The following is a 23,454-nucleotide window of genomic DNA, read 5'->3' as shown; positions in this document are numbered from 1 at the left end:
GACCTTTGAGTATGGAACCCTCCAGGTGCCCATAATTAGGGTTGCCACAACCACCTTTAGACTGTAGGGTTGCCACAACCTTGAGACCACAGGATTGCCACAACCTTGAGACACAGGACATAAAGAACAAATCGGTTATCAGAACCACCTGAATCATCTGACATTTTTTTTTCCTCTCTCGACCACAATCGTTGAGCTGAGCATCGTTCGTCGCATTGATGAGGCTTTAATGTTGTTAGCACTATGTATGCTAACACAACGGGGATACAGCGATCTGGGAGCGGCCGCACCCAACTACTAATAGACAGTTGTAAAAGGGTCTAGCATGCGTAAAGTAGCTTAAAATATGGATATGAATGATGACACCAGCAGCGTTGTCGCTCTGAAACTGAAGTATTCGAGCCCCGTGGTTCTCTGTGAGCTCGTACCTTGGTCACCACAGACGAATCCAAACGCTCGTTCACACGCCTTTTTTCGCCCCGTCCCCCATCGCCCAAACCGGTTGATTTCTGGCTGGAGGAGGTTTTTGGGCAATGGGAGACACATAAGGGCACTGCGGCTCTGGACGGGTGGATTCAACGAGGAGTTCCAGATGTGGTTCAGGGCCTTATGTGGCAAAAACTGCTGGCAAACCCGCTGGTGGTGACACCTGACCTTTATGACTCGGTACTCAAACGGGTCATGTGCATTCGAGCCACATTGCACATTAGCAACGCCCGGTACAGAGAGCGGATAACGAAGGCATTTGGTCGCCGAGCTAGCCTCGACCAAAATCAATGTCACGGGTGCTGTTTGGGCGGGGAAGTAGAATCATTCGAGCAAATCCCTATAGACATATCCCGCTCTCTACCACATTTCGGAGTGTTTTCGTCGCTTTCACCCAACAGTCTCCGGACGCATAGAGAACGACTGCGAACGATCTTGGAGTGTGCTGCTGTTCATCGACCAGACATAGGGTACGTTCAGGGGATGGCATCCTTGGCAGGCGTCTTCTTGCTGTACCTTGACGAATACTCAGCCTTCAAGTGTCTGGTGATGACTCTCGTGAGACTGGGACGAGGTCCACACAGACATCTCCTTTCCTTTACGACCTGTACACCTTCAAAAGTTCAGCTCTGCGCCAGCACTGCGTCACATTCACCTCCCTCCTTGAGGATGCCTTTCCAAAAGTTGCTGAGTTGCTGGACCGACATGACGTTGCACCTGAGTCGTATATTGTACCTTGGTTCTACACGCTATACTCGGTGGCCTTCCCGGAGGATCTTGTTAGGAGGGTGTGGGACTTGTACTTCCTAAGAGGGCCTGTGGTGCTGTTTCAAGCCGCCCTTGTCACCATAAAGATGCACGAGAATTTAATTTGCCTCTGCGACGTCGACGAGTGGGCTCCGCTATTTGGCAACACGTCCGACCTGCTGAACAATGTCGACGTTGGGCGTTTTACAGACCTGCTATCGCGGTCGGCTTTGACACAGAAGAAGCTGGATGATGTTTCTGGAGGACACTGCAGGTGATCCGAAGAACTATCCGAAGTCTGTCGACTGTGTTTTTTTTAGATGATGTTTTTGGAGGACACTGCAGGTGATCCGATGAACGAGTTCTCTGTTATCCGAAGTCCATCGTGATCCGAAGAACGAGTTCTCTGTTTTTTTTAGATGATGTTTTTGGAGGACACTGCAGGTGATCCGAAGAGCGAGTTCTTTGTTATCCGAAGTCTATCGACTGTGTCTTTTTTCAGACTCTCAGCCCGATCGTGGGCGATTTCAACTGCCGGCAGCCCGAAATCGCGATTTCCGATGGATCACAACGAAAGGCCACCTCCTGAGGACGAAGTTTTCTTTTCAGACGCTGAAGAGAGTGTGCACTCTGAATCCTGGGTATCGACGTATGCGTCCGCTGCCTCCAATGACGAACCGTACGTACCGGGGTGTAAACATTACGCTCGTCGTTGTAAGCTCGTTTGTGTAACGTGCGATGAAGCCTTCTGGTGCAGACTATGCCACGACGCAGTTCACGAGGCTTCCCACACGATGGACCGCTTTGGAGTGCGTGAAGTGGTGTGCACAATATGTTTAGAGCGGCAGCCTAAGACTGAAAACTGCAGGGCATGTGGAGTGCAGTTTGCAAGTTATTTCTGCAAGATATGCTGCCTATACTCCGATCTCGGAACTCAGCTGGGGATCTACCATTGCGACAAATGCAATATCTGCCGCCAGGGCGGCCGCGAGAACTTCTTCCACTGTGACACCTGCCAGGCATGCTTGGCGAATAGCATGCAGAACAACCACAAGTGCCTGGCGGCTAGCATGCGTAATGCCTGTCCCGTTTGTTTAGATGACATGTTTTCATCCACATCCAGCTGTTCGATGCTGGAGTGCGGGCACATGCTACATACCCACTGCCTGAATCAGTGGATTCGCAAGAGACATGGATATCTGGTGAGATGCCCTAACTGTTCGAAATCCGCGGTGAAACACGACTGGGATGAATTAGCAACTCGACTTGACAGTATCGCAGTGCCCGCGGAACAAGAGCAATCCGTCAACATCCTATGTCAGGACTGCGAGGTGAAGAGCGTCGCCTTATGGCACCCTGTTATGTGTCGATGCACTGCCTGTGGCTCCTTCAACACGGTATTGACCTAGTCCTTCTTCTCCAGCTTCAGCTGGTTCAACGCGGCTAGCACTCGCTTGATCACGAGGGGTGGGAGACCCATTGCCTGCAGGTCGGCTCCTGTGAGGGTCAACAACTCCGCCCCCGTCACCTGCCACTTCAAAAAAGCAGGCCGGAGTGGAGGAAGCGACAAGCGCTCTGCCAAGCCAGCGCAATGCTCTGGGGACCAGTGTTCCACAGGAGTCCATTTGGACTCATGCTCCGTCTTGGTGGGCGCTGTCACGGCGTGGGGTGGCCATACCTCTCGACTGACCTCTGTCTTGACGGCGACTGCACTGAGGGTAGGACTAGTTGTTGGGGGTGGGGGATGGTGTGCTTGTATCATCTTTGCCATTTGCACGTTTGCTCTTGGTAGGGGTCGGATATGCAAAGGAGTGGCCTCGGTCAGCAAGCTTTCCCAATTGTCTGTTTCCCTGCGGCCTGTCTCTTGCTGCTTCGCGTTGTCCAGATGACGTCCAACAGCGGCGGCGACATCTCCAATATTGGCCCTATCCTCGGGGAAGAGTTTCTTAAGGAATGGGTCGTCGTGGGTGTGGACTATGGTTCGGTCAGTAGGATCTTGTAAGTCGTGGCGCTTGATGTAGGTCCAGACTCTTTTTAACGCCGGCCCGTATGCAATGGGGCTGCATCCCACAATGGTGGCTAGGTCATGCGATGGGTTGCGGAGCTTGAGGGGAGTGGACGGAGCCGGGGCCTTAGTTCGCCGTTTCTTTCGTCGTTTCTTTCGCCATGGCTTCGACGAAGGGTTTCGGGTAAATGTAGTTGTGCTGCTTCCGGCAAAGGATGAGTTGTGAGTGCTGCTTCGTGCAAAGGATGAGTTGTGAATGCCGGATCTCATGTAGGCGGCAGTGTTGTTGGTTGTAGAGCAGTTTATTGAGCCAGTCGATCGCGTAGGTCGTTCAGTTTTGACATGAGACCCCCCCTCTCTCTTGACCAAGCTCTTGGAAGTTGCAGGCTTGGTAGAGTTGACAACTGCCTTGATGGTTGACGACAGCGTCCTTACCATCGCTGCGGAAAATTCAGCACTTTCAATGAGCTGGATCGCCCGTCTGAGCGAAGTCGAGCTGCCAGAGCCAGAAACGTCGCTCCCTGCATCAGAGGCCAATGCTGTGGCCTTGTCAGACACCAAACCATCTGATTGGGCGCTTTCTCTGTTCGGGGATGAAGCGGTGTCCTTCACCCCCATGACCAGCTCCAAGAAGACATATCCGCGTGGCAAGGCCATCGCCAAGCGCCAACGATGCACAGAAACTTGGGATTGCCGGCGGGTGAGCCGCCAGCGCCTCCCCAAATCCAGCATGACCTTTTTCGAGCCCGCTTCAGAGGAAGACGTGAGTGGGTGGGTGATTTCACACACAGCACGAGTACGTAATGAAGTACTACGGTATGCATCTCTGGCCCCAGCTGCAGAAGTCGATCAGGAAGGAGCGTGCAGAAAGGTCAAAGAAGTCCAAGTAAAACCTGTTCGTATGCTTCACATCGACTCGTCATCCGCTGCAATTTTTCCAAGCACACTCTCTGTGGTCTCAGCTGGTACAAAAGACAGGGCCTCAGGGTCAACTGCGAGAATTTTGAGACAACGCCAGCCAGGGATGTGCAATTGCAGACTGCGATCGCTGGCCCGGCTTAAGGTGGTGCAAGAGCCGTCGGACCTCTGCCCACGCCACCTAACCAATGGTCGTGGGACCGACAACTCCGGATTCAGATTTCCAGAAACGGCTTCCAACTGCGTCTCAGAGTGGTTGAGGACTCACGTAGAAGTTATCGACGTACATCAGCCAAACGCCGTTGAGGTAGCGGTAGAATTTCAGGTGGCCTCCTAGTGTGAACGACGGGAATAGTGGCTGTGACGACGGAACTGGTGTTTTCTCCTGAATGAGGTCCGCGACGACCTCATGAGCAGTCTTGAAGATGTCTGCGGCGTCTTCCCGTCGGAGAAACGCGTTGGTCGTGAACTCCTGCAGGGCCGATCGAAGTTTCGACAGAATGAGTGACTCCGAGAACAACAACGTATCTGCTGAGGCCATCACTGCAGAAAACTGTACTTTTTTGGTGCCAAGGTACAAACAACAGAAACAGACAGTCCGAATGACCCCTGTACCGCTGTGATTCCGAATGAAAACCTAGCGCTGCCGGTGGGTAATCATTAAATTTCTCTTCGAATGTCAAAGATCTGTGATTTCTACCGACTGTTGAGAAGCATCTGTCCCAAAGCTGAATTGCGTCCAGACGGCACCGGTGAGCCGTATCACCGGCCAAAACGGTGGAAAGCTGCGCCGGCTCCTTTGGGAAAGGATATTAAAGTGCAGGGCATTGCGGATCATGGATGCCTGACGTGCGCTATGCAGATTCCTGAGTCGATGTACATTGGCCCCTTCACTAATGGGTGGTGTTTGGTGCAGGCAGTTGTTATCTGCAGCAACGTAGAAGTGGTCGTGGAGGATGCCAAACAAACTGCAAAGGAGAAAGGCGTGTTCTTGATTCCTCCCACAAGTCGTTTTCGGATACGCAATCTTGGGGAGGTCCCAGCGGAATTGATCCTCCACATCTGGTCTGTGCCAACCGGGACTCCACTTGAAGACATTTTTAACAGAGAGATTCAGACGGAGAACTGATGTACGCCTTTCTCGGAGAAGACTCCGGTGATATCACTTTCAAAGGCGAGTCGAGATCCAAGAGCACTTGCTGGGTGTATACTTGCTTGGTGCCTTACGTTGATGGTCCCAGCGGCGTCTGATAGGCTGTGATGCAGCGACGAGTCCGGCAACGGCATCATGACGTTGTCAAACAGGTCTGCGACAGAGAGGAGTACGCTTATTTTAACGCCTCTGAATTCGGAGCCAAAACTCGCTCACTCAAAGGCCATTTCCATAAGCGGGACGTTGCTGCATGTCAGGAATATATCCACAGCCAAGACTACGCTTTGAGCTGCCAGCCCTTTGAGTACCACAGGTCTCAGCTTCCCCAAACGAAGGCCCAAGAACAGCACACCGACGGAAACCACATGGAAGAGAAGAGTTCGAGCGCGAGTCCACGCGACTGTATCGAGTACCTCTCCTCCTCACGTGTCGTCGAGCGGCTGAAAGATGCCAGAACCTCTATGATAGACAGAAGTTGCGCTCTGAGCGTATCATAAGGAACCAACGCCTCGCATATTTGCCGTGTCACAGACACTAGGGTAGTTTCTAGCGTGGCTTGGGCTGCTGTTTGAGTCTCTAGCACCTGCATAACGGATTCGGCCTGCAGCTCAAGAGAATGAAGCACGGCAGTGGAGTGGCCTTTTATAAGGTTCAGTCGTTGCTGCTGCTCTTGATGGTGTATTTCGGTCAACCAGATATTGCATAGGTCCGTGAAGTGTGTGTGCTCCTCCACAAACGCCGCAAACATCCACGGAGGCATTCTTTGCTCGCAATCCAAAAGGGAGTACGAGACGTCGTTCTCTGGGTTGCACAACGTCGGAAGCTCGAGACTGCCATACGTTTCCATCTTGCATCTGAGAGACGCAAGAGCGAGAGCCTTTCGGATATTACCTTGAAGGGTGCTGCACTCAGCTCCCTTTGGCAGGTGCTGGCGGTAGAGGCGTTCAAGATCGGAATAGCAATCAGCAGAGCAGAAAGTCAACAGAGCAGATGAAATAAGTCTCATTGCTATTTCCGTTTTGATGTCTGTGGGTGACTGGTTGATCGAACGCGTCGTCGCTCCAGCGTCCGTCGACGACTCAGTCGTCACTACCGACGCCAAAGGCCTGGTAGAAGTACGGGTTGGTGTGGACTTGATGGCCGACTTCCGCAGGTTTCCAGATGTCGTCACCCAGATTCAACGGGACTTGATAGAGTTCTCCCACCTGTTGAGGGAGAGGCTGCATTCGGTCGCGTCTGACTTCGCTTGTCTTCGGCCACTCACTCGGGTTGCGAGCGCCAGCGGAGTGCTGCTACGGTGGACTGTGACTGGCAGTCTCTACTGTTATGGCCTGACTCATCAGTCACTTATTTGCTGCCTCAACATGGTCTTGAGCCTATCTCACTGCTGCGTATTGGATATCGGGTCAGTTCGTCAGTTGTGCGTGCTACAGGTCTACTTCCCTGGATGTCAATGTCAGACATCAAGTGGTTATGTCGCATCCTCGTCCTTAATGTACGACTGCGCCGATGAGAAGGATTTCTCGAAGATGAGCTGCGGCACCTGTCGAGTAGGGTGGCATGAGGAGATGGGCCTCCGAAGGTTCGTTGACGGGGTCTCAATTTCCGTCCAACTCCATGACGAAAAAGTCGTTCAATGCATTGTTGCAGCTGATGCCAGTATTCCTAATGTCCATGATACATTGGATCTTGTGGTGATGCCTCTAATGGCTAGAACGGGAGGTCTGATTCTGTACGTGCAGGGCATGCACATTCGAGAGACGACATTCAAAGTGAAACTTCCAAGCGAGGTGATGGCTCCCTGTAAACCTAACGGCTGGGCCAGCCCCCCTGAGAGGCTCTGGATGTTTGTGGAACGCCTGAATCGTCTGACGCTGCGACATACTGAACCGTGGATCACGTTGGCCCTATTCGGAGTTGTTCTTTTCTCTCTCGCACCGAATGTCGAGACTGGAGCCCCTCGACTGGAGTCGAAGTGGAACAGACACTTGCCCTCAGACAGCGGTCAGCCCCTCGCCAGCAATGCTGAACCGCCTGCCTCCAGATTGGTTGTGGCGCTTCTAACTGACGACATCCGGGCACTGGATCTTCTCATGGGTCATCTGGCCAACATGTTGCCTATCGCCATGACGAATGTACACATGGCTGAGCATGAAAGACTGCCAGTGTTGTACATTGCATTGTCAATCGTCCCTCCGGCGCAACAACAGGCTCTCTGTCGTACTCTTCAGACGCGGAGCGTATTTCTCGGCATCGAAGCGACATCGACGTCCCCTGATTTCCGAAAGAGATTTCCAGTTCTGAGTCCTTTCATCCAAGCTACGCTAACTGTCTTCCGACGTGATTCTGGCTCGGCACTTCCCGAAGCGCTTGCCCTCTGTCCTCCACGCGCGGTAGCCATGGCCACCTTTGATTACGTTTCCCGGTTCTTACGGGTGATGGGGGAGTGGGACGAGGAAGCCACCGAAATACTGGACAACTTTGTAAACTTGTGTGAGAGACCGCCGCAGGCGGAGCCGTTGATAATCATATTGGCAGCGTTCATCCACACCCTCTCCTCGAATACAGATAAGATTGACAACATTAGTATTCAAGCAGCTGTTGTTGTCATTGGTAAACTATTCGAGTTTATTACGAAGAGTCCGATCAGAACAGCAGAGGAGTTTGCCTTCGCGTTGGAAAGAGTGGAGGAAATTTCGAAATTGCGAGACGCAAGATGAAATGTTACGTTGCAGGAATTTGATTCAAGGATTAATTAAAAATAAAAATATTAAAATGTGGCTAGCGAAGCTTCCCAGTGGACTTGATGACCATAAAAATCAAAACGAGCATCAAGAGCGCTACAATCAGGAACAAGATCTGCAACCTCATATTGAAACCATAACAATACACACGACTAACGTGATGAGATTCAGTCCACAAAGGATCTGAGGGTGAATAAGAGTAAACATAACTGGCATACGAAATTCACGAAGATAGTACTCACCTGAATGCACCTGTCCGCACAAGCGCCCTTGGCAATCTGCCGCATGGTGGCTCTAGCTGCCTTTGCTCCATGATGGAGTTCGCCAAAGCCTTCATCAATGGCCCCCATCTGCTGAATCTGGCCTGCCATCTTCGCATCGGTGGCGATGCCGACATCCTCCGCTTCCAGCGCGTACCCCTGCATGCGGGTGATGGCTTCCTGGGTCTTGTCCTGCAGGTCGTCTCCGATCTGAGCGACGTCCTGATAGGTCTGAGGGACCACTTGCGGCTCGCACACCACCTCATCACGGGTGATCTCGTTTCGTTTCAGATCACACTCCCGCTGCAACAGTTTAAAATCTCGCAGCAAGTCCCGCATGGCCACTTGGTACGGTTGGCGCTCCTCCGAATCCATTTCCACGTCCCTCAACTCGGTCACGAACTCGTCACGCACCGCCCGGATGTTAAGGGCTATCTCGTCGTTCTTCGATAGCAAACGCACCTTTAGCGTAGGATTGTTCATTCCGGTGAGGTTGGTCTGATACTCCTGTATGAGGTGCGTGACCTCAGAGATCAGCGTGCTCAGCTCTATGTCCATTCAGATTTGGGAATATATTCTGGAGCGTGGGTTTGTCGGCTGAGACGCATTGTGGCGTGTGCAGGTGGTTGCACGGACCACAAGGTGGTATCGATTATGATCGAGGTGGTATCCATACCCTTTACAGCTACGACATCTCAGGTGGAACGAGCGGTCGTTCCAACACTCCCACCGTCTGCAATGATCTGTACAAACGAGCCTGATTTTTTTGTTGGGTGGAGGAGGCTCAGATTGCGGACTGCTGACGACCTTGAGCGGTTGTTGGTTGACCCGCCATTCACGGTGGTAATCTTCAGGGCTACTCCTTTTTTCCATAGGGTCAGTAACCTGTTGTCGGTGTCGATCATGAAGCCGGAAGCCGAGCAGTTACTGCGAAAATTACCTGCCGGACGAGGGAAAGCGGCCCTCGCTGCAAACGTGAGGAGCGCCTTCGAGGGATCGTGCTCAGGCCCGGACTTCTGGGACCGGAGCGGCCTTTTGGAGGCTGATGTTGCGTTGAAGCTGCCCGACTGTGAGTTTTTCAGGAGTCTACGTCGGCTGTCTGTCATCGAAGGCCGAAGACGAGGCAGTGTCTTTATACGCACTCGACTTGAAAAAGGACAGAAAGTTCTGGATCTCATCCTCTCAGACTCCTATGAGGCCTTCCAGATTTATTTTGCGAGACATACAGCGTTGTTAATTGACAGCGTGCTTCCGTCGATTCAGTTGCACAGAACAGAACGGCGGCTGGAATGTGAGTTCCAATCCCCGCCAGTAGTCATTGAGGAGGGCCCAAGCCGCCTCAACACAGCCCAGGATTGCTTGTGCCTGCTTGAGATTGTACAGCGAGTGAGCACACCTCTGATAGAACACAGCATGCTGCACGCCAAGAGTCGATGGTCGTGCTCGCGAGCAGACCGTCAGAGTCATTGGCTGCAATCTGGCAATCCTCAGGGTTCTCGGGTTTGGGGACTCACCAAACATGTACTCGCTGGGAGGATCGACCTTCCTCGCCATTCCTGCTCCTGATGGAGTACCATGAGGTCGTTCCTCGGCTGGACCGGCCCACCTCTCTGGTGATCGCAGGCTCCCCGCCGCTCAATCCTCTCACGAGCGTCGCACTGAGGCATTACCAGGCCACGAGGGGAGTTGACGTGCTCGAGAGTTTCAGACTGTGGTCAGTGGCCAAGCATTTAGGCAGGCGCTGGTCGCGGATGTTGTTTGTGGGGATACCGCTGAGTATCGAGAAAGCTCTGAGAATCAGACACGACGATGAGAATCAGCTTCCGACGTCTGTGCTGTCGAAGAGAGTGTCTGTAATCAAACGAAAGGCGGTCCACAAGAAGGCAAGAATTGCAGAGAAGACATGAGTGTGGTTAGTTAATGTAACTGCAAAATCATGCACATTCACGCAGCTGCCAAGCCGTGGGACATCCCCCTCTTCTAGAAAGGGTGGTTTAATCTGCAAAATCATGCACCTTCGCGTATCTGCAAAGTCATGGAACCCTATAATTCTGGCATCCCTCTTGTCTGTCAGCCCGAAGCACGTGCAGCTCAAGCTTCCTGGGATTCGGACGGCCGGTGAGCTCTTCGCTACAGGGGGGCGGGTTGTGACGACGACATCAACAGAGGCGAGTTGGAACCCAAAACGGCCGTTCCGTGTCCGGCCTGAAGTGCCGTTGCTTTTTCCGAAAGGATTTGCGCATTCTGCCGTGCCAACTGACCCTTCGAACATTCAGCTCGCTCGCTTGGAGACTGTGAGTGATTGTACAATCGAAGATTGTACAATCAAAGATTGTACAATCGAAGATTCAAGGTGGAGCCGGTGGTTGAAGTTGAGGATCGTCGGTTCCCTCGGAATTCTTCTCCATCTGCTCGGTATGTTCTATTATCGCCCTGGTCCTGGCCCTTACGATGCACTGATTGAGTTAGAGTTGGTATTGTTGCTGATGACGATCGCGGATTTCGCACAGTCAGCACGAAGGGCACTTCGAAGGTTTTCCGAGGAGGGATGTGACGATTTCGAAATGGATTTCGACTTCGAGGACGTCGATCCGGTCGAGCCGAGTCGTTGCAATGTATCTCGACACGCTAGCCGAAGGCGAAGGTGATTGATTGTGAAGTTGGAGTGATTATCATAAATCGTACATGTTACCACACTTGTGATTGCAGTTCACCAAAAGACCGTTCGTGGATGATAGGGGCATGAGGAGTCGCTGTCGTCGTCGGTTTCGCTGTACCCGTAGTCACAATAGCACTGAAGACTGTTGTGAACGCTTGTGGTGCTGCTTGTTGAGGACCTCCGACTTGGATGGGTAAGTGGATATTCCCTGGACAACCGCACCTCACAGTTGCTTGGAACAGGAGGGACCGGCATCACAAACCCCGATCCCAAGACGAGCTCCTCTAACGTCATTGGCAGCGCTGGTAGTTCCCGACTGAACGAACTTCCCAGCCGCAGACAGACCAGCCTTGGAGGGAGCGCAGGTAGGCACTGGTCGAACTCATCTGACAAATGCAGGACCTTGAGGGACGTTGGCAATACACCTTCTTCCAACGGTTTGTCAAACGTCCATCCAAAGTACAGTTCCAGAAGGTATGGAGGAAGATCACCAGCGCGGATGTCCTGTGTGAAGTCGTAGCTCAGACTCAGTCGTCGTAGACCGCGAGGCAACCACGAGCCTAGAGCTTGATTGGAGGACCCACCCAGATGCAGTGTCTCGATGGACTCTGGTAAGTCACCAGGTCTGATTACTTGGTTGAAGTGTGTCCCAAGCCGCAAATAGATAAGCGTTGGAGGAAGGTAACCAGAAAGAGGCCTGTTATGTTCAAATCCGAACTTCAGATGAGTGATCGGTGGCAACCGTTGAATGTCACTGTTGAATTCCTGGCTCAAACGAAGACTTCTTAGCGATTCCGGCAGAGATCCTGCTCGGATAGGGCTGTTAAAATCACTGTCTATCCATAGCTTCTTCAGACGCGTACTGCTAAGGTCAAAGGTACCTAGACTGCCTGCCACCAGCGAGGTGACGCTCTCTGGTAAAGTTGAGGGCCACTCGCCTCCGTCATAGTACAACGCCTTCAGTCGAGGGCACGACCTAAACACGTCTTGGAAAAGCGTCTGATCCGCATCATCCTCGAACTGAAGATGGGTAAGCCCGTCGAGAACCAGAGGAAACCGCCGCAGCAGGCGCCACCCGTCGACATCTGCACACAGGCAGTGCGGCCGCATCACACCTAAATCCTCTGGAATTGAATCATCCGGATCGATGAGGGAAACGTGGGCCAAGAGGTCTAGCGGCACGCCAACACGAGGACGTTGAGCCGCCTGACATTGTAGTTTCCACCGGGAGCAGTCCCGGCAGAGGCACAGGACCTCAACTCGAGTGTGACATGAGGCACCTGGAGGGAGGAAGGACAACACTGCCTGAATCACGTGGGATGGTAGGCGTAATAGAGACATACTGCCCTAAAAGTTATATTTAGTTGCTTGGAGTTGTATTGTCAGCGGCTGAGGGAATGAACACGGCGCAACAGGACACCATTGAAATATCTGATTTTGGAAGACGAACGACAATCTCGTCTCGCGAAGCATGCAAGGCGGGCGCCCAGACTGGCTCCAACTGCATCGCCAAAGAGATACCTTCTGCAATCGTGTATTTACCAACCTAAAGCTGGAATTTGGAAGGAAAGTTAGAGGAGATGAATGACAGCGGAAGGGTTGTCCTGATGGCCTTGCACAGTCTATCCCTTGACTCCAGCAGTTTTTCCGCCGGGTCTCACGCTAGAATAGAGTTGGCCAGCAAGCAATTTGCCTACAGGTCCACTCTGGCGCCGTTGGAAGCGGATACCCAAATACTCTACGCGTGCTATGGAGTCTTTCCTTTGGTGGATGATGACCTCCATTTGAAGGTTTCGGTTATCATACATGATAGGGGTAGGGAGAGGCGGGTGGCGATGTTCTACATGACTGTTGCAAGTAAACTATTACATGAGGCTCGCTTCGTCCCCCACTTTCGAACTTTTCCTCAAGGAGACATCGAAGTGTTGGCAAAATGGAGGTCACACGATTTCGAAGGCTTGGGTCCGGACTTGTCCAGAGAAAAGGCCATTCTACAGTCCTCGACAGGTGGGAATTTCCCCTTGCTGGATTGGCCTGATATTGGGAGACTCTACAGGAATTTCTATTCGTCGAGACGTGGCTCTCCATTTATACAAGAGCGCCTTGATCGTTACGACACACCCAGCGCCCGACGAAATCTATCGAAGGCTCCGAGCAAACTGAAACGTAAGATTCACCGTCAGAAGTCCCAGTTTGAGACTCAGTGTGACGTCCCTCAGTCGATAGAATGGCATTTTGAGGACGTGAGCTTACAGATGTCCCCGACATGCGACTCCTTCAGTACAATGTCATCCTTGTCCTTGAGCGTCGAGTCTGAGTCCAGCCCTACTGTGGAAGAGTTTCCAAGTCAGCCCCCGTTTCTCTGTCCGAGATTCACTTCCGCATTGGACGATATAAGCTCTTCGGATTTTGGCGACTTCGATATATTCGATGACAGCATTTCCCCAGCCCAGCGCGAAGTGATGCTCAGACTACATAAGGCTGACTCCATCAGTCCCGAGAACACGCTCCAGGTGCCTTCCCTTATGGGGTCGGATAGCCGATCTAGTACTTCGAGAAGAGTTCCGTTGCTGGATCTAGATATTTTACCCCTGTCTGATGGCTCGGAAGCACCTGTGTGCGTCGTTTCTGCACAGGAAACTTGCAGATCAGGGTCTTCTGATAACAAAGCAGGCTATTGCGCGCCCCTGACAGTCCTTGTAAGTCGCCCGTCGTCAGACAAGGAGACCCTTGTCGCTGACTCACCTGAGGTCGAAGAGCCCTCTGAAGATTATGAGGTCTTCCAGACATCTGAGGTCGAAGAGCTCTCTGAAGATTATGAGGCCTTCCAGGCACTTGAGGTAGACGAGCTGTCTGAAGATTATGAGGCCTTCCAGATGGAAGTCAATGAGCATCCACCGGTCGAGCATGGTCTCTCTGATCTCAACTTGCGCAGTAAACTTCGTGGTCTCCAGATGGCACCAACCCCTCCAACAGTCTCCAGTTCCAACCCTACCGACCTATCAAGCATGTTCATTGAGGTCAGCACAAAGAGCAGCGAGTTCAGCAAGGAACTCAGAGTAGTATCCAGCAACGAGGTGAGCACCAGAAGCAGCGAACATAGTCCTAAGGTGAGAGTTATTTCCGCCCAGGGTTGTGGGCTGCTGGCCGAGAGGACTGTTAGTGGGTGTCAAAGCCCAGTTTTTACGTTGCGGGCTCCGCTTTGGCAGCTAGACCCGCAAGACCGTTAGATTTTTACGTTCTCTGGGAGACAATCATCAAACTATTCACGTGACTATTGCGACTGTTTTATCTGTGAAACAATTATTGGCAAATCAATCAGTTCGAAGCGGAGTGATCCTAAAACAGCTGATCTTCAACTCCGTGCAGAGATCGCCTATCGCCGTAACCAGGAAGTCTGCAAAAAACAATGTCTGGAACCCAAGATCCAGAAGAATCAGAAAGTTGACGGTGAAATCAGAAAGGTCGAGCTTCGTAATCACAAGAGTAAGCAGTGCGAAAGGCAGTACTGGTCGCTGAATGACGCTGAAATTTCGCTTCGCAACAGATGCCAGCAGAAGTCGGATCAGCACGGTGGAGTAGACTACTGTAATCAGCAGATACACCAGCAAAGGCGTGCAGTTACGGTCGATCAGAGTGCTCTTGAAGAATCGCCACTCCACCCAAACGAATCCGAAGAAGGCTGAACACTGCAGGGTAGCCAGTAGCTTCTTGCTCCTTTCCACCTTGAAGAGGACGCGACAGACATACACAACAACACTAACAATGTTGTTGAGAATGACCACATCCGTAATGACATTTCCAAGGGTGAGGAGACGTCCCCACGGAGTCCACGACGTCAGCTGCAGGGAAAACAAATCATTCCGCGTGAACGCTGCCAAGAGGGCGCATAGAATGATGGCTGGATGAGGCATTATGTTGTACCTCACAGAATTGAGCTTCGGTAACACCAGTGACAGTGAATCCAGGATTGGACATGAAGACGTTGAAGTAGAATTCATACCACAGAAACAGGAACTGCAACAAGTGAGTGTTCACTGCGATAGCCATGAAACTGCGACCGGTCAGTCCTTGCTGGCAAATTCCAAGCCCTGCCACCGAAAGGAGGGTGACTGTAACGATGTCGCAGCCGTGATCGAAGAGCGTGCCCAGTGGGGAGCTGCACTTCATCCTCCGCGCTTGCTTTCCGTCAAGCGCGTCCAGAGTCTGATAGAGGAACACAAACGTAGCGGCCAGCACCAAACATGTCCGCGGAACGGGCGCGTCTAGAGCGGGACTGGGCAGGGCCACGCACAGGAAAGCGCCAATCGTGCAAATGAAGCCCACAAGCGTTAACACATTGGGAGCCATCCATTCCGGAACAAATCGCACCAAAGGCTCCCACACGTTAATGGACATCCAGGTGTCCAGTGGTGTGTAGACCCCAGGCTTGTACTTGTATTCGTGGATACTGGAACTGTCAAAGTAGCGCGGGAAGAGCGGCATCGCACAATTTATGGTGATTTGGTGCTGTGTGGGATGTCCAACAAGAAGGGTATGACTGTCAGTCAATATTTTAGGAATTCCCGTTCATGTCTACAAGCAGTCTCTCCGATGACGAGTTTGCTCCGCAATCCGTGCAGAAGAAGGTGAGCAGTGCGCTGGAGCTCAAGGAACAAGGAAACGCCACCTTGAAGAACAATGTCTTCGAAGCCCACGAACTCTACACCAAAGCTCTGAAGGAAATCAGTAGCTGCTTTACTGACGGCGCAGAAACATTGACAACTTCCCTGAAGATGAACCTTTCACTGACAGCCCTAAAACTTGGCAAGAACACTGAAGCTATAAAATTCGCCACCGAGGTCCTTCAGAAAAATCCAGGGCACGCAAAGAGCCTGTTCCGCCGTGGTCAGGCTTACTTGAACAACGGGGATCTCGACGAAGCGAAGGCCGACCTTCTGATGGCCGCGCAGGTTGAACCTGCCAACGCTGCGGTGAGACAGTCGTTGGCGGAGGTGAGACAGGCGTTGCTGGTGCATAAGGAAGCGTCAAGAGTTATGAGTACAAACATTTTCTCCAAGGGTGCGTCTCTTTACGCGGATCGCGAGGAAAGCTTGAGGCGTCGCCAAGAAGAGGCCCGAGTCAAGGAGGAAAAGGAACGAGCTGAGTGGGAAGCGGCTAAGGAAGCTGGAGAGACTGAGGACACATTTGAGTCGTGGCGCCTGTCGAAGCACCCACCTGCACCAACACCTTCACCTCCGCCACCTGCACCCAAACCGATTCAGAAACGGAAAAAGAAAGAAGAATCCGAGTCAGAGGAGTACGACGAGGAGGAGCGTCGAATAATCGCCGAGACGCGCTCTCGAGGATATTGCTACTTCCGTCGAAATGAGCTGACAGAGGCCGAGGTGGAGCTGAAGAAACTGAAACCTGAACGCGTAACGGACCCAACTGAATGTACTCCTGACTCGCACTTGAGTGGAGGTCCCAGCCACTGGAACGCAGGTGGCACGACGTGGGAGGAGAAGGACGTGACGGATGCTGCCAAAAGCTCCCTGACGGCCGTCATTGAATCTGTGGAGTTTTCCGAGGGCCCGTTGAGGATTTCGGTGACCAAGATTTGTAGTTGCAAGGGTGAGGCTTCCCGAGCTCTGGTCCGTGGCACTCCTCGGTTCATTTACGATTTCGATGAGGTTGAGCTCTCATGGAAGATTCGCGAAGGCGAGACAGACGTGGTGGAAGGCACCATGACCACCACCGACCTCAGCTCCTGCAGAACCTCTGACGACACCGAGGCTCTGCTGCACTGTATGAAGTAGGTACATAGCATTTACACACACATCACACCTTTTCAGAGTTGCCCGAGTTAGGCACCCCAAGCTGGACCCAAGGCACAAAGACACCATCCGAGCTCTGCTTCAGGCGTTGCCTTCCGCACTTACGGCGGCGGTACGGGAGTTTGAATCGATATTCATGTGACGTAGCTTGTATCTGGCTTCTTCTGTCCGAATGACCAGCGATTGCACATGTGAGAGCAGCTCTACAAGTTCAACAAACATATCAATCTTCGTTGTTTCCATCACACAACAATTACATCACCGTCGTCACACAGCAATATCAATGTCGTCCAAATACTCGTCCAACTGATCATCACCCAAGGTGAAGGGAGTGCTCACGACGGAGTCTAGGTTCTGAGGCGCTGACGCCTTCCCCCGAGACAGAAACTGGAAGCACAGCCGGCAACGCCTGCGAATATGAGTCATCACCGAAACTTTGGTCCTTAGCGAGAGGGAATGCTGAGCCAAGACGAATGTGAAGACGGTTGCAACTAGGCTTCCCAATGACGGTGGCAGGTAGAAAAACGGGTACAGGACCCCCATTGCTACCGGTAGCGTCACGACAACGTATACGATGCTCCATAGGACAGTGGTTCTGAAGTTGCTGACCGATAACTGGGCTAGGGAGAACAATGAGGGGATGGACTCCAATCTGTCGCGAAGTAGCAGGATGTCGGCACTCTTCAAGCCTAATTCGCCTTGGGAGCCGATAACAAGTCCCACGTCTGCCTGCCGAAGAGCCTTGCTGTCGTGGTCGTTGTCGCCTACCATTAGAACGACCTTACCAGATGATTGCATCGATCGAATGAATTGAGCCTTCTCGTAGGGGTTCAGTTCCGGCCTCACGTGTGTCAAAGGGATACCAACCGAGCTTGCAGTGCTCTGCGTCGTAAGTGTGGAATCTCCGCTACAGAGGAAAACTCCAAGGCCAAAGGAAGACTGCAGGGTCGACACCACCGTGGATGTTTTGGGCTTGAGGTACTCCTCCAGCGCGAAGCAGGCAACCGGTACGTTGACCGGGGTAGCTGTCAGCACTGTCAAAGACAATCCCACCACAGCCCGGCTTTTGGCTTGTTCCGAGAAGACAAACTGCTGTAGGGCTTCATAGCTGTCTTTCTCTCGCTCCTCGTCTGACAACTGGGCCGATATGAATCTCCAGCTTCCCACAGATATTCCGACGTCGATATGGACGTCGGGTTCCTGTGCTGATGGAACAACGAAAATGCCTTGCAAACCTGCACCTGGCAGGTGAACGCACTGCTTCATGGGGAATACGTCTGATACGACCAACTTGTCAAGTGCTGATTTGAAGAGAACCTCAGCCAATGGATGACATGATGCGCCTTCAATGGACGCAAGAAGTTTCCAAACCATCGCTTCATGCAGGTCGGGGTTAGGCAACTCGAAGTCGCACCACTGAGGAGTGAGTGTGGCAAACTCCAAGTTGAAAAAATCCTGAGATGACAGATGCTTCAGTTGCTGAAGGCTATGGCCAAAAAGCTCCTCCTCTTGAACATCGCGACGTTGCCCATAGGCAGATTCATGAATAGCGCTGGCTACCGCTTCCAGAGATCGACCAGATAGAGCTACGGACTTCACAGATGGATTCCTTGTGGTCAGGGCACCGGTCTTGCTCAATATTACGGTATCAACCTCATTCAACTTCTCGAGACTTGCCACTCCCCGAACGAGGGCCCCTGCAGACACTGCCGAGCTGATAGCAGACATGGCTCCCACTGAGAGAGCGAACCCCATTGCACAGGGTGCCGCTACGGCCAGAACACCTAATCCGAATCTGGCTGCAAACATCACCCTAGCAAGCTGCGACGGGTAGATCAAAACGCGATTGAAGAAAGGTCTCCAGGGCCAAACTACGTCCAGCCTCCCACTAAATACAATGACATTCCACCAGCTCAGCACGAGAAACGCGCACACCAGGGTGACCGGCAATATCCACCGAGCCATAACTATCGCTGTCCTGGTGTAGGACGATCGAGAGCAGCTCGCTGAGTCGACGATGGATAGCAGACGTCCGAGACTAGATGAGTGACCGATACGTTCCACTCGAACAATAAGGGCGCCCATCGTCACGTAAGACCCCGCAAGTACCTTATCCCCTTCACTTTTTGTCACGGGGCTTTGGCTTTCACCCCGAAGCACGGCCTCGTCGAGCGTCACCACCCCATCGTTGGCTTTCACACCGTCCACTGGTATGATGTGGCCCTCCAGAATTCGAATGTGGTCTCCGAGGGACAGCGCCTCCACCGGGCAAGTGCGGAGAATTACAGGGTGAAGGGTTTCATTGGGCTTAGACACTACCTCACAGATGGTGTTGCAGCTTTTCTCTAGGCTAGATAGCGAGAGCACGAGTAACTCACTCCGTTATGTGTTTGCATGCGGTCCTCCGGGTCCGATGTTCAAGCAACCTACCGAGGATGACCACCAAAACTATCGCAGATGCCGTCTCGAAGAAATGCGGAAGCTCACCTGACTCGGAGTCAGAGGTCATCACCACATGAGCTGCGTTGGCTCCGGCAGCGACGATTGGAGGAACTGCTGCAGCAACGATGGGCGGAGCTGCTGCAGCAACGATGGGAGGAGCTGCTGCAGCAACGATGGGGGCCACCGCTGCAGTGGGAACTTCATAGACTTCATGTGGGGCTGCTGGCGGCCCAGTCAAAGCTTGAGCTAACGCACCTGACGGAGGTGCGAAGTAGCTGGCAGAGTTGGAGTACGCAGGGATGCCGGACCCAGCTTGAAACGCGGGAGGATTAGGTGCAAAATGAGGAGGGGGCACGAACCCCTGGTTTAGGTATTGCGGCCCAAGTTGCGGGGTCTCTTGCAGCAGTCGTGGAGCTGCTGGGTCACCTCGAACCAGAGCGAAGACAATTGAAAAGACAGAGTAGAAGTAGCAGAATGAGACAGTCAACGATACCAGCAAGTCCACTGTCAAAATGCCTTTGAGGAGGTTGAGAAAACCATGTTTATGAAAAGGATGCGCAGAGAGAAACTGCACTGGAGTGGCAAATATAAGCATCAGCAGCACCGAAAGGCTGATCCCAGGAAATACCTTGAATCCCAGGAAGGGTAGCATTGTAGTGGGCAGAAAACTCAGGCAAATGACAACCATCGCCGGAAGGAATGATAGACCAAGATTGCGACGGAGGCACAAGTAGTTCTTATCCGAAGCCGAAAGTAAATCGGATTGCGTCACTAACTTAACTGCTGACAGCGCAGAGAGGTCTCCCGCTTTCCATTCCTCAGTCACAAGGGCGCTTTGAACTGCGAGGAGTATTTTCCGAACCCCCACGAAGCTGGGGTCATACGAGGCTGATAGACCACTGAAAACGCCTTCTATGGTGTGTATAGAGCGCGACAGGTACGTCACAGACAACACGCCTGGTAGCTGCATGTGTATCGCCATCGTCACTCACATCTCGTAGTGCCGCCAGAGCCTTGTCCACGTTCTCGACATCATCGTAGTTCGCGGTTAACACTAGAGTGGCCGTTTCCGCTTCCTGGTCGTGGGTCCATATCTGCTTGGTAGCGTCAGCCACCAGCTGCGCCGAGAGATCCATCTGGGTCAGCTTATCGACCAACAGAGGTAGTTGGGAGGGGTCATCGGTGAATAGATGGATGTAGGGAGGTGCGATGACGAACCGCTCAAATTTCTGTTTGACCAGCTGTACTGCCCTTTCAATGTAGATGTCCAAGTCGCACACACACACTTGATACTCAATGAAGCCCTCGGGTAGACTGGGCAACAATGACCCTGTCGTTCGAAGGAGCTGATTCAGGAGTCACGCAGCATCTCACAGTAGGCGGCTTCAGAGGTGTGGAGTGGGCGAGCACCGCAGGAAACCCCCCAGCAGCCAGTACTGCCGGAATCGCGTCCACTCCGAGGACATCCGTGTCTACAACGAGACGAACTTTGTCTGAAAGTGGACCGAGAGTGATGTCTTCCACACCATCCAGGTTCGTCAGTAACGACTCAGCCTTAGCTGCCGTGGCCTGGCATCGAATGCCTGTGTGGGACGTCTCAGGAGCTCACCTTTCACTGTGACCTCCACGGCCGTCTGCGTCATTTTTCTCTTTTTTGGTGAGAACAACTCAGTTGTCAGAATTCCCAACAATATTTCGTATTATGACCGCAACAGTTCAATGGACCGGCTACGTTGGATGTGAGAGACTGGTATCCACCGAAACAGACTATGTCACACTGGACCTTGAGAAGGGGAAGCTCACTGGGGAGGTGTATACATACTCCCAAAAGGACCATGTTGTTGTACTTCGTGAACGCACTTCCGAGGATCGCTGCAACATCCACTTCGTTAACAGCCGCAAGATAAGGAATTATACCGTACACAACAGTGACAAAAGGGATCAGGCTTTCGATGTGGGGAAGTGGTTTTGCTCACACAGCTCCCACCGCCAGTTGACCGTGACATGGTCGCTAATCGCGTGACTAAGGCCCTTCAGAGGTTCCAGACTGAAAAGAGAGGAGTGAAAGTAAATCGAAACGGCATAGACATTTTCGAATTCCTGGACAAGACCCATCCTGACGTACGATTCATGAGCACAAGTGTGATGTGCTTGGGTTGTCGAATCGAGCCACCATACACCGAGAATGATATCACAGGCCAGGACTCAAGCGCTGTTGCCAGGCTCCATAAAGTGATAAGCAGCTTTTGGAGACAGAAGCAATCTCCTAGGGAGGTATCCTCTCCCATAGAGGTCGATCCGAGTAGCTATCAAAGAAGCAAGTTGGCCAACTCCCCTTTCCAGCCCGCTCCCTCTCTCAGTAGTTTCCCGTCCATGCCGTGACCCAGATATATATCCGCAAAAGATCTTTACTTAACAAATCGAAAACGATCCGATGTAAACAAAGCGCGCGCGCATATCTTTCTACAACATCATACGTCGGAAAAGATACACGCCCATTGAAAATTACGAGGTTTCTGTTAACATGTAAAAAAGATGGGGACTCTAAAATAATCACGTTCAAAGCAACACAACGCCGACGAGTACACTCAGCCCCACGAGAGCCGACTTCCCCCCGTTGGTGCCTGTGGTGGTTGATGTGATGACACACGCCGTAGCTGGGTCTGGAATGCCCGTCAACAGAGCTCGGGAGCAGGGTGAATCTGACCACAGGTCCACATTAGGTATGAAACGATCGACTAGCATTTGCTCGTCCACACGAACGAGGCATGACTCGCAGTCCAGACTCTCAAGGTCTGTCGAGGACGTGAAATATTCAGGGTGTTCCAACGGACACTGCCCGGCTGTGGTTCGACACGTAGAGTCGTCGGTGAGAGGAACGGCCTTACCGGTCAGGCACGCGATCATGCATGTGTCCACTCGGTCTTTGAAATCCTCCGCATCCCGTCGGCCAGGCGAAAAGGAAACCGCGGCCCCACGCGTGCAGGACAAACTCTGACTCGTCGCAGGCACTCCATACCAAACAGACGAGCACGGGTAGACTATTATGGACGCGCTGAGATCTACGTTCTCCAGACTATTCTGGTAGTACGTTGCTGCCATGTCAATTGTTTAATAACACGTCAGATTTGCTGTCGAACGCTCATGGCGACCCAGGACAAGCGTATTCCTCACATTTTTCAGACGATGAATTCTAGCGTTCCCCGTCTACCTTCGCTCCCCTCGCCCCGCCCCTCCACTAGTCCCTTAAGTGTCAGGAGCCTTATACCCCAAGAGGTGGGATGTGGGCTGAAGCGACATAGGCTTTAGACCTGAATGACCTTAGCAGTTCTCGCAAGGACGACAGCCAAAGCACCACCAGATCCGTTAGAAGCTCTAACCAATCAATGAAGAGCTCTAACCTGTCCAGCAGCAAGACATACCGGTTGGATGATGGTGAGGTGTCGTCGGCTGGAGCATGCAGTGGATGACGACGCACTGGGCGCCAAGAAGCCGCCGAAATCGCCTGCAAAACGAATTCGAGATCTTATGACGAACTTCGAGACTCCCTCCCAGACAGATCCATTAGATTGGTTAAACTCGTGAGTGTTTTGCAACCATTTGAATATTTCAACAAGCAAATCCATTAGTTCGGGTTGTCCAATAGATAAGCGATCGCCGAATTTACGTCGCCTCCAGAGATTCGCAACGCCTCCAAATTCTTGACACTGTCGACGAACCCCATAGTTTCGAGCTGCCGCAACTGCTCTGTGAAGTTCTCGGCAGGCGCCGAGGTCGTGGCTGTGGCAGCGCCAGGAACAGAGACGCCACCAAAACTCCCCGGAAATCCTCCCATACCGCCATCTTGCCCGAAGGCAGAGGCCATGTTTTGCATGACCTGAGGGTTCTGCATGAGAGAGCTGATCTGGTTTTGCATGGCAGGGTCACGCATGATCGTCTGGGCTTGCTGCATGATCGTCTCAAGGTTAGGCATCTCCCGATTAAGGGCCTCATTTAAAGCCTGAGGGTCATTAAGGACCTGCTCCATTTGCGGATTGTTTCGGACCAGCTGCTCGGTGAAAGGGTTGTTACGTATGACTTCTCGGAGAGCATCAGGGTTTCGAGTGAAACTCTCGAACGCCTGCTGAAACATCGGTGATTGCATAACGTTGTCGAGGTTCATCCCGCCAGGCATGCCTGCACCTCCCATGCCTGGCATGCCCGCACCACCCAAGCCTGGCATAC

At 52.4% G+C, this 23,454-nt stretch overlaps 16 protein-coding genes across 22 annotated transcripts; 7 read left to right on the top strand and 9 right to left on the bottom strand.

Annotated features, from left to right (window-relative positions):
• Nucleotides 1–346: 346 nt before the first annotated feature.
• Nucleotides 347–1,511, top strand: KVP17_005170 (uncharacterized protein; the record flags this gene model as incomplete). Its single annotated transcript, XM_068514976.1, has 3 exons — nt 347–416; nt 443–1,044; nt 1,071–1,511. The coding sequence occupies 3 exons, from the start codon at nt 347–349 to the stop codon at nt 1,509–1,511; spliced, it is 1,113 nt and encodes a 370-aa protein (XP_068375772.1).
• A 1,127-nt stretch (nt 1,512–2,638) lies between these two features.
• KVP17_000163 (uncharacterized protein) lies at nt 2,639–3,895 on the bottom strand (the record flags this gene model as incomplete). 2 transcript variants are annotated; one of them, XM_068518477.1, is made up of 1 exon in its annotated part: nt 2,639–3,895. In XM_068518477.1, one exon carries the CDS (start codon nt 3,893–3,895, stop codon nt 2,639–2,641), a length of 1,257 nt encoding a protein of 418 aa, XP_068375754.1. The 2 variants fall into 2 exon arrangements, with proteins under 2 accessions (XP_068375754.1, XP_068375753.1); XM_068518476.1 differs by having other exon boundaries at nt 2,639–3,676.
• A 508-nt stretch (nt 3,896–4,403) lies between these two features.
• On the bottom strand, nt 4,404–4,697 carry KVP17_000173 (uncharacterized protein; the record flags this gene model as incomplete). Its single annotated transcript, XM_068518517.1, has 1 exon — nt 4,404–4,697. The coding sequence occupies one exon, from the start codon at nt 4,695–4,697 to the stop codon at nt 4,404–4,406; it is 294 nt and encodes a 97-aa protein (XP_068375768.1).
• Nucleotides 4,698–4,832: 135 nt separating this feature from the next.
• KVP17_000166 (uncharacterized protein) lies at nt 4,833–5,285 on the top strand (the record flags this gene model as incomplete). Its single annotated transcript, XM_068518485.1, has 1 exon — nt 4,833–5,285. One exon carries the CDS (start codon nt 4,833–4,835, stop codon nt 5,283–5,285), a length of 453 nt encoding a protein of 150 aa, XP_068375759.1.
• On the bottom strand, nt 5,257–6,315 carry KVP17_000164 (uncharacterized protein; the record flags this gene model as incomplete). 2 transcript variants are annotated; one of them, XM_068518478.1, is made up of 4 exons in its annotated part: nt 5,257–5,355; nt 5,384–5,498; nt 5,526–5,709; nt 5,736–6,156. In XM_068518478.1, 4 exons carry the CDS (start codon nt 6,154–6,156, stop codon nt 5,257–5,259), a joined length of 819 nt encoding a protein of 272 aa, XP_068375755.1. The 2 variants fall into 2 exon arrangements, with proteins under 2 accessions (XP_068375755.1, XP_068375756.1); XM_068518479.1 differs by lacking the exons at nt 5,257–5,355; nt 5,384–5,498 and having other exon boundaries at nt 5,626–6,315.
• A 16-nt stretch (nt 6,316–6,331) lies between these two features.
• KVP17_000170 (uncharacterized protein) lies at nt 6,332–8,029 on the top strand (the record flags this gene model as incomplete). Its single annotated transcript, XM_068518496.1, has 1 exon — nt 6,332–8,029. The coding sequence occupies one exon, from the start codon at nt 6,332–6,334 to the stop codon at nt 8,027–8,029; it is 1,698 nt and encodes a 565-aa protein (XP_068375763.1).
• Nucleotides 8,030–8,220: 191 nt separating this feature from the next.
• On the bottom strand, nt 8,221–8,871 carry KVP17_000162 (uncharacterized protein; the record flags this gene model as incomplete). The annotated part of the gene is made up of 1 exon (XM_068518475.1): nt 8,221–8,871. One exon carries the CDS (start codon nt 8,869–8,871, stop codon nt 8,221–8,223), a length of 651 nt encoding a protein of 216 aa, XP_068375752.1.
• A 1,007-nt stretch (nt 8,872–9,878) lies between these two features.
• On the top strand, nt 9,879–10,220 carry KVP17_000168 (uncharacterized protein; the record flags this gene model as incomplete). The annotated part of the gene is made up of 1 exon (XM_068518492.1): nt 9,879–10,220. The coding sequence occupies one exon, from the start codon at nt 9,879–9,881 to the stop codon at nt 10,218–10,220; it is 342 nt and encodes a 113-aa protein (XP_068375761.1).
• An 803-nt stretch (nt 10,221–11,023) lies between these two features.
• Nucleotides 11,024–12,313, bottom strand: KVP17_000169 (uncharacterized protein; the record flags this gene model as incomplete). Its single annotated transcript, XM_068518493.1, has 1 exon — nt 11,024–12,313. One exon carries the CDS (start codon nt 12,311–12,313, stop codon nt 11,024–11,026), a length of 1,290 nt encoding a protein of 429 aa, XP_068375762.1.
• A 239-nt stretch (nt 12,314–12,552) lies between these two features.
• Nucleotides 12,553–14,202, top strand: KVP17_000165 (uncharacterized protein; the record flags this gene model as incomplete). 2 transcript variants are annotated; one of them, XM_068518481.1, is made up of 1 exon in its annotated part: nt 12,553–14,202. In XM_068518481.1, the coding sequence occupies one exon, from the start codon at nt 12,553–12,555 to the stop codon at nt 14,200–14,202; it is 1,650 nt and encodes a 549-aa protein (XP_068375758.1). The 2 variants fall into 2 exon arrangements, with proteins under 2 accessions (XP_068375758.1, XP_068375757.1); XM_068518480.1 differs by having other exon boundaries at nt 12,580–14,202.
• Nucleotides 14,203–14,286: 84 nt separating this feature from the next.
• KVP17_000167 (uncharacterized protein) lies at nt 14,287–15,457 on the bottom strand (the record flags this gene model as incomplete). Its single annotated transcript, XM_068518491.1, has 2 exons — nt 14,287–14,873; nt 14,902–15,457. 2 exons carry the CDS (start codon nt 15,455–15,457, stop codon nt 14,287–14,289), a joined length of 1,143 nt encoding a protein of 380 aa, XP_068375760.1.
• Nucleotides 15,458–15,543: 86 nt separating this feature from the next.
• KVP17_000175 (uncharacterized protein) lies at nt 15,544–16,930 on the top strand (the record flags this gene model as incomplete). Its single annotated transcript, XM_068518540.1, has 2 exons — nt 15,544–16,766; nt 16,807–16,930. 2 exons carry the CDS (start codon nt 15,544–15,546, stop codon nt 16,928–16,930), a joined length of 1,347 nt encoding a protein of 448 aa, XP_068375771.1.
• Nucleotides 16,931–17,055: 125 nt separating this feature from the next.
• KVP17_000172 (uncharacterized protein) lies at nt 17,056–20,873 on the bottom strand (the record flags this gene model as incomplete). Of its 2 annotated transcripts, XM_068518516.1 has the most annotated exons (5): nt 17,056–19,138; nt 19,167–20,194; nt 20,223–20,576; nt 20,605–20,813; nt 20,840–20,873. In XM_068518516.1, 5 exons carry the CDS (start codon nt 20,871–20,873, stop codon nt 17,056–17,058), a joined length of 3,708 nt encoding a protein of 1,235 aa, XP_068375767.1. The 2 variants fall into 2 exon arrangements, with proteins under 2 accessions (XP_068375767.1, XP_068375766.1); XM_068518515.1 differs by lacking the exons at nt 20,223–20,576; nt 20,605–20,813; nt 20,840–20,873 and having other exon boundaries at nt 19,167–20,212.
• Nucleotides 20,874–20,932: 59 nt separating this feature from the next.
• KVP17_000174 (uncharacterized protein) lies at nt 20,933–21,612 on the top strand (the record flags this gene model as incomplete). 2 transcript variants are annotated; one of them, XM_068518526.1, is made up of 3 exons in its annotated part: nt 20,933–20,969; nt 20,997–21,184; nt 21,211–21,612. In XM_068518526.1, the coding sequence occupies 3 exons, from the start codon at nt 20,933–20,935 to the stop codon at nt 21,610–21,612; spliced, it is 627 nt and encodes a 208-aa protein (XP_068375769.1). The 2 variants fall into 2 exon arrangements, with proteins under 2 accessions (XP_068375769.1, XP_068375770.1); XM_068518527.1 differs by having other exon boundaries at nt 20,933–21,253.
• Nucleotides 21,613–21,789: 177 nt separating this feature from the next.
• Nucleotides 21,790–22,332, bottom strand: KVP17_000161 (uncharacterized protein; the record flags this gene model as incomplete). The annotated part of the gene is made up of 1 exon (XM_068518473.1): nt 21,790–22,332. The coding sequence occupies one exon, from the start codon at nt 22,330–22,332 to the stop codon at nt 21,790–21,792; it is 543 nt and encodes a 180-aa protein (XP_068375751.1).
• A 523-nt stretch (nt 22,333–22,855) lies between these two features.
• On the bottom strand, nt 22,856–23,452 carry KVP17_000171 (uncharacterized protein; the record flags this gene model as incomplete). Of its 2 annotated transcripts, none has more annotated exons than XM_068518507.1 (1): nt 22,856–23,452. In XM_068518507.1, the coding sequence occupies one exon, from the start codon at nt 23,450–23,452 to the stop codon at nt 22,856–22,858; it is 597 nt and encodes a 198-aa protein (XP_068375765.1). The 2 variants fall into 2 exon arrangements, with proteins under 2 accessions (XP_068375765.1, XP_068375764.1); XM_068518506.1 differs by having other exon boundaries at nt 22,856–23,428.
• Between the last annotated feature and the right edge of the window lie 2 nt (nt 23,453–23,454).

This window comes from the organism of the source record quoted next, assembly GCF_019968985.1.
Source record: "MAG: Porospora cf. gigantea B chromosome Unknown PgB_NODE_296_length_23517_cov_114.188, whole genome shotgun sequence".
Taxonomy (NCBI): Eukaryota; Apicomplexa; class Conoidasida; order Eugregarinorida; family Porosporidae; genus Porospora; species Porospora cf. gigantea B.
Note: the sequence above shows the minus strand (reverse complement) of the source record. Positions and strands in the feature narration are given on the sequence as shown.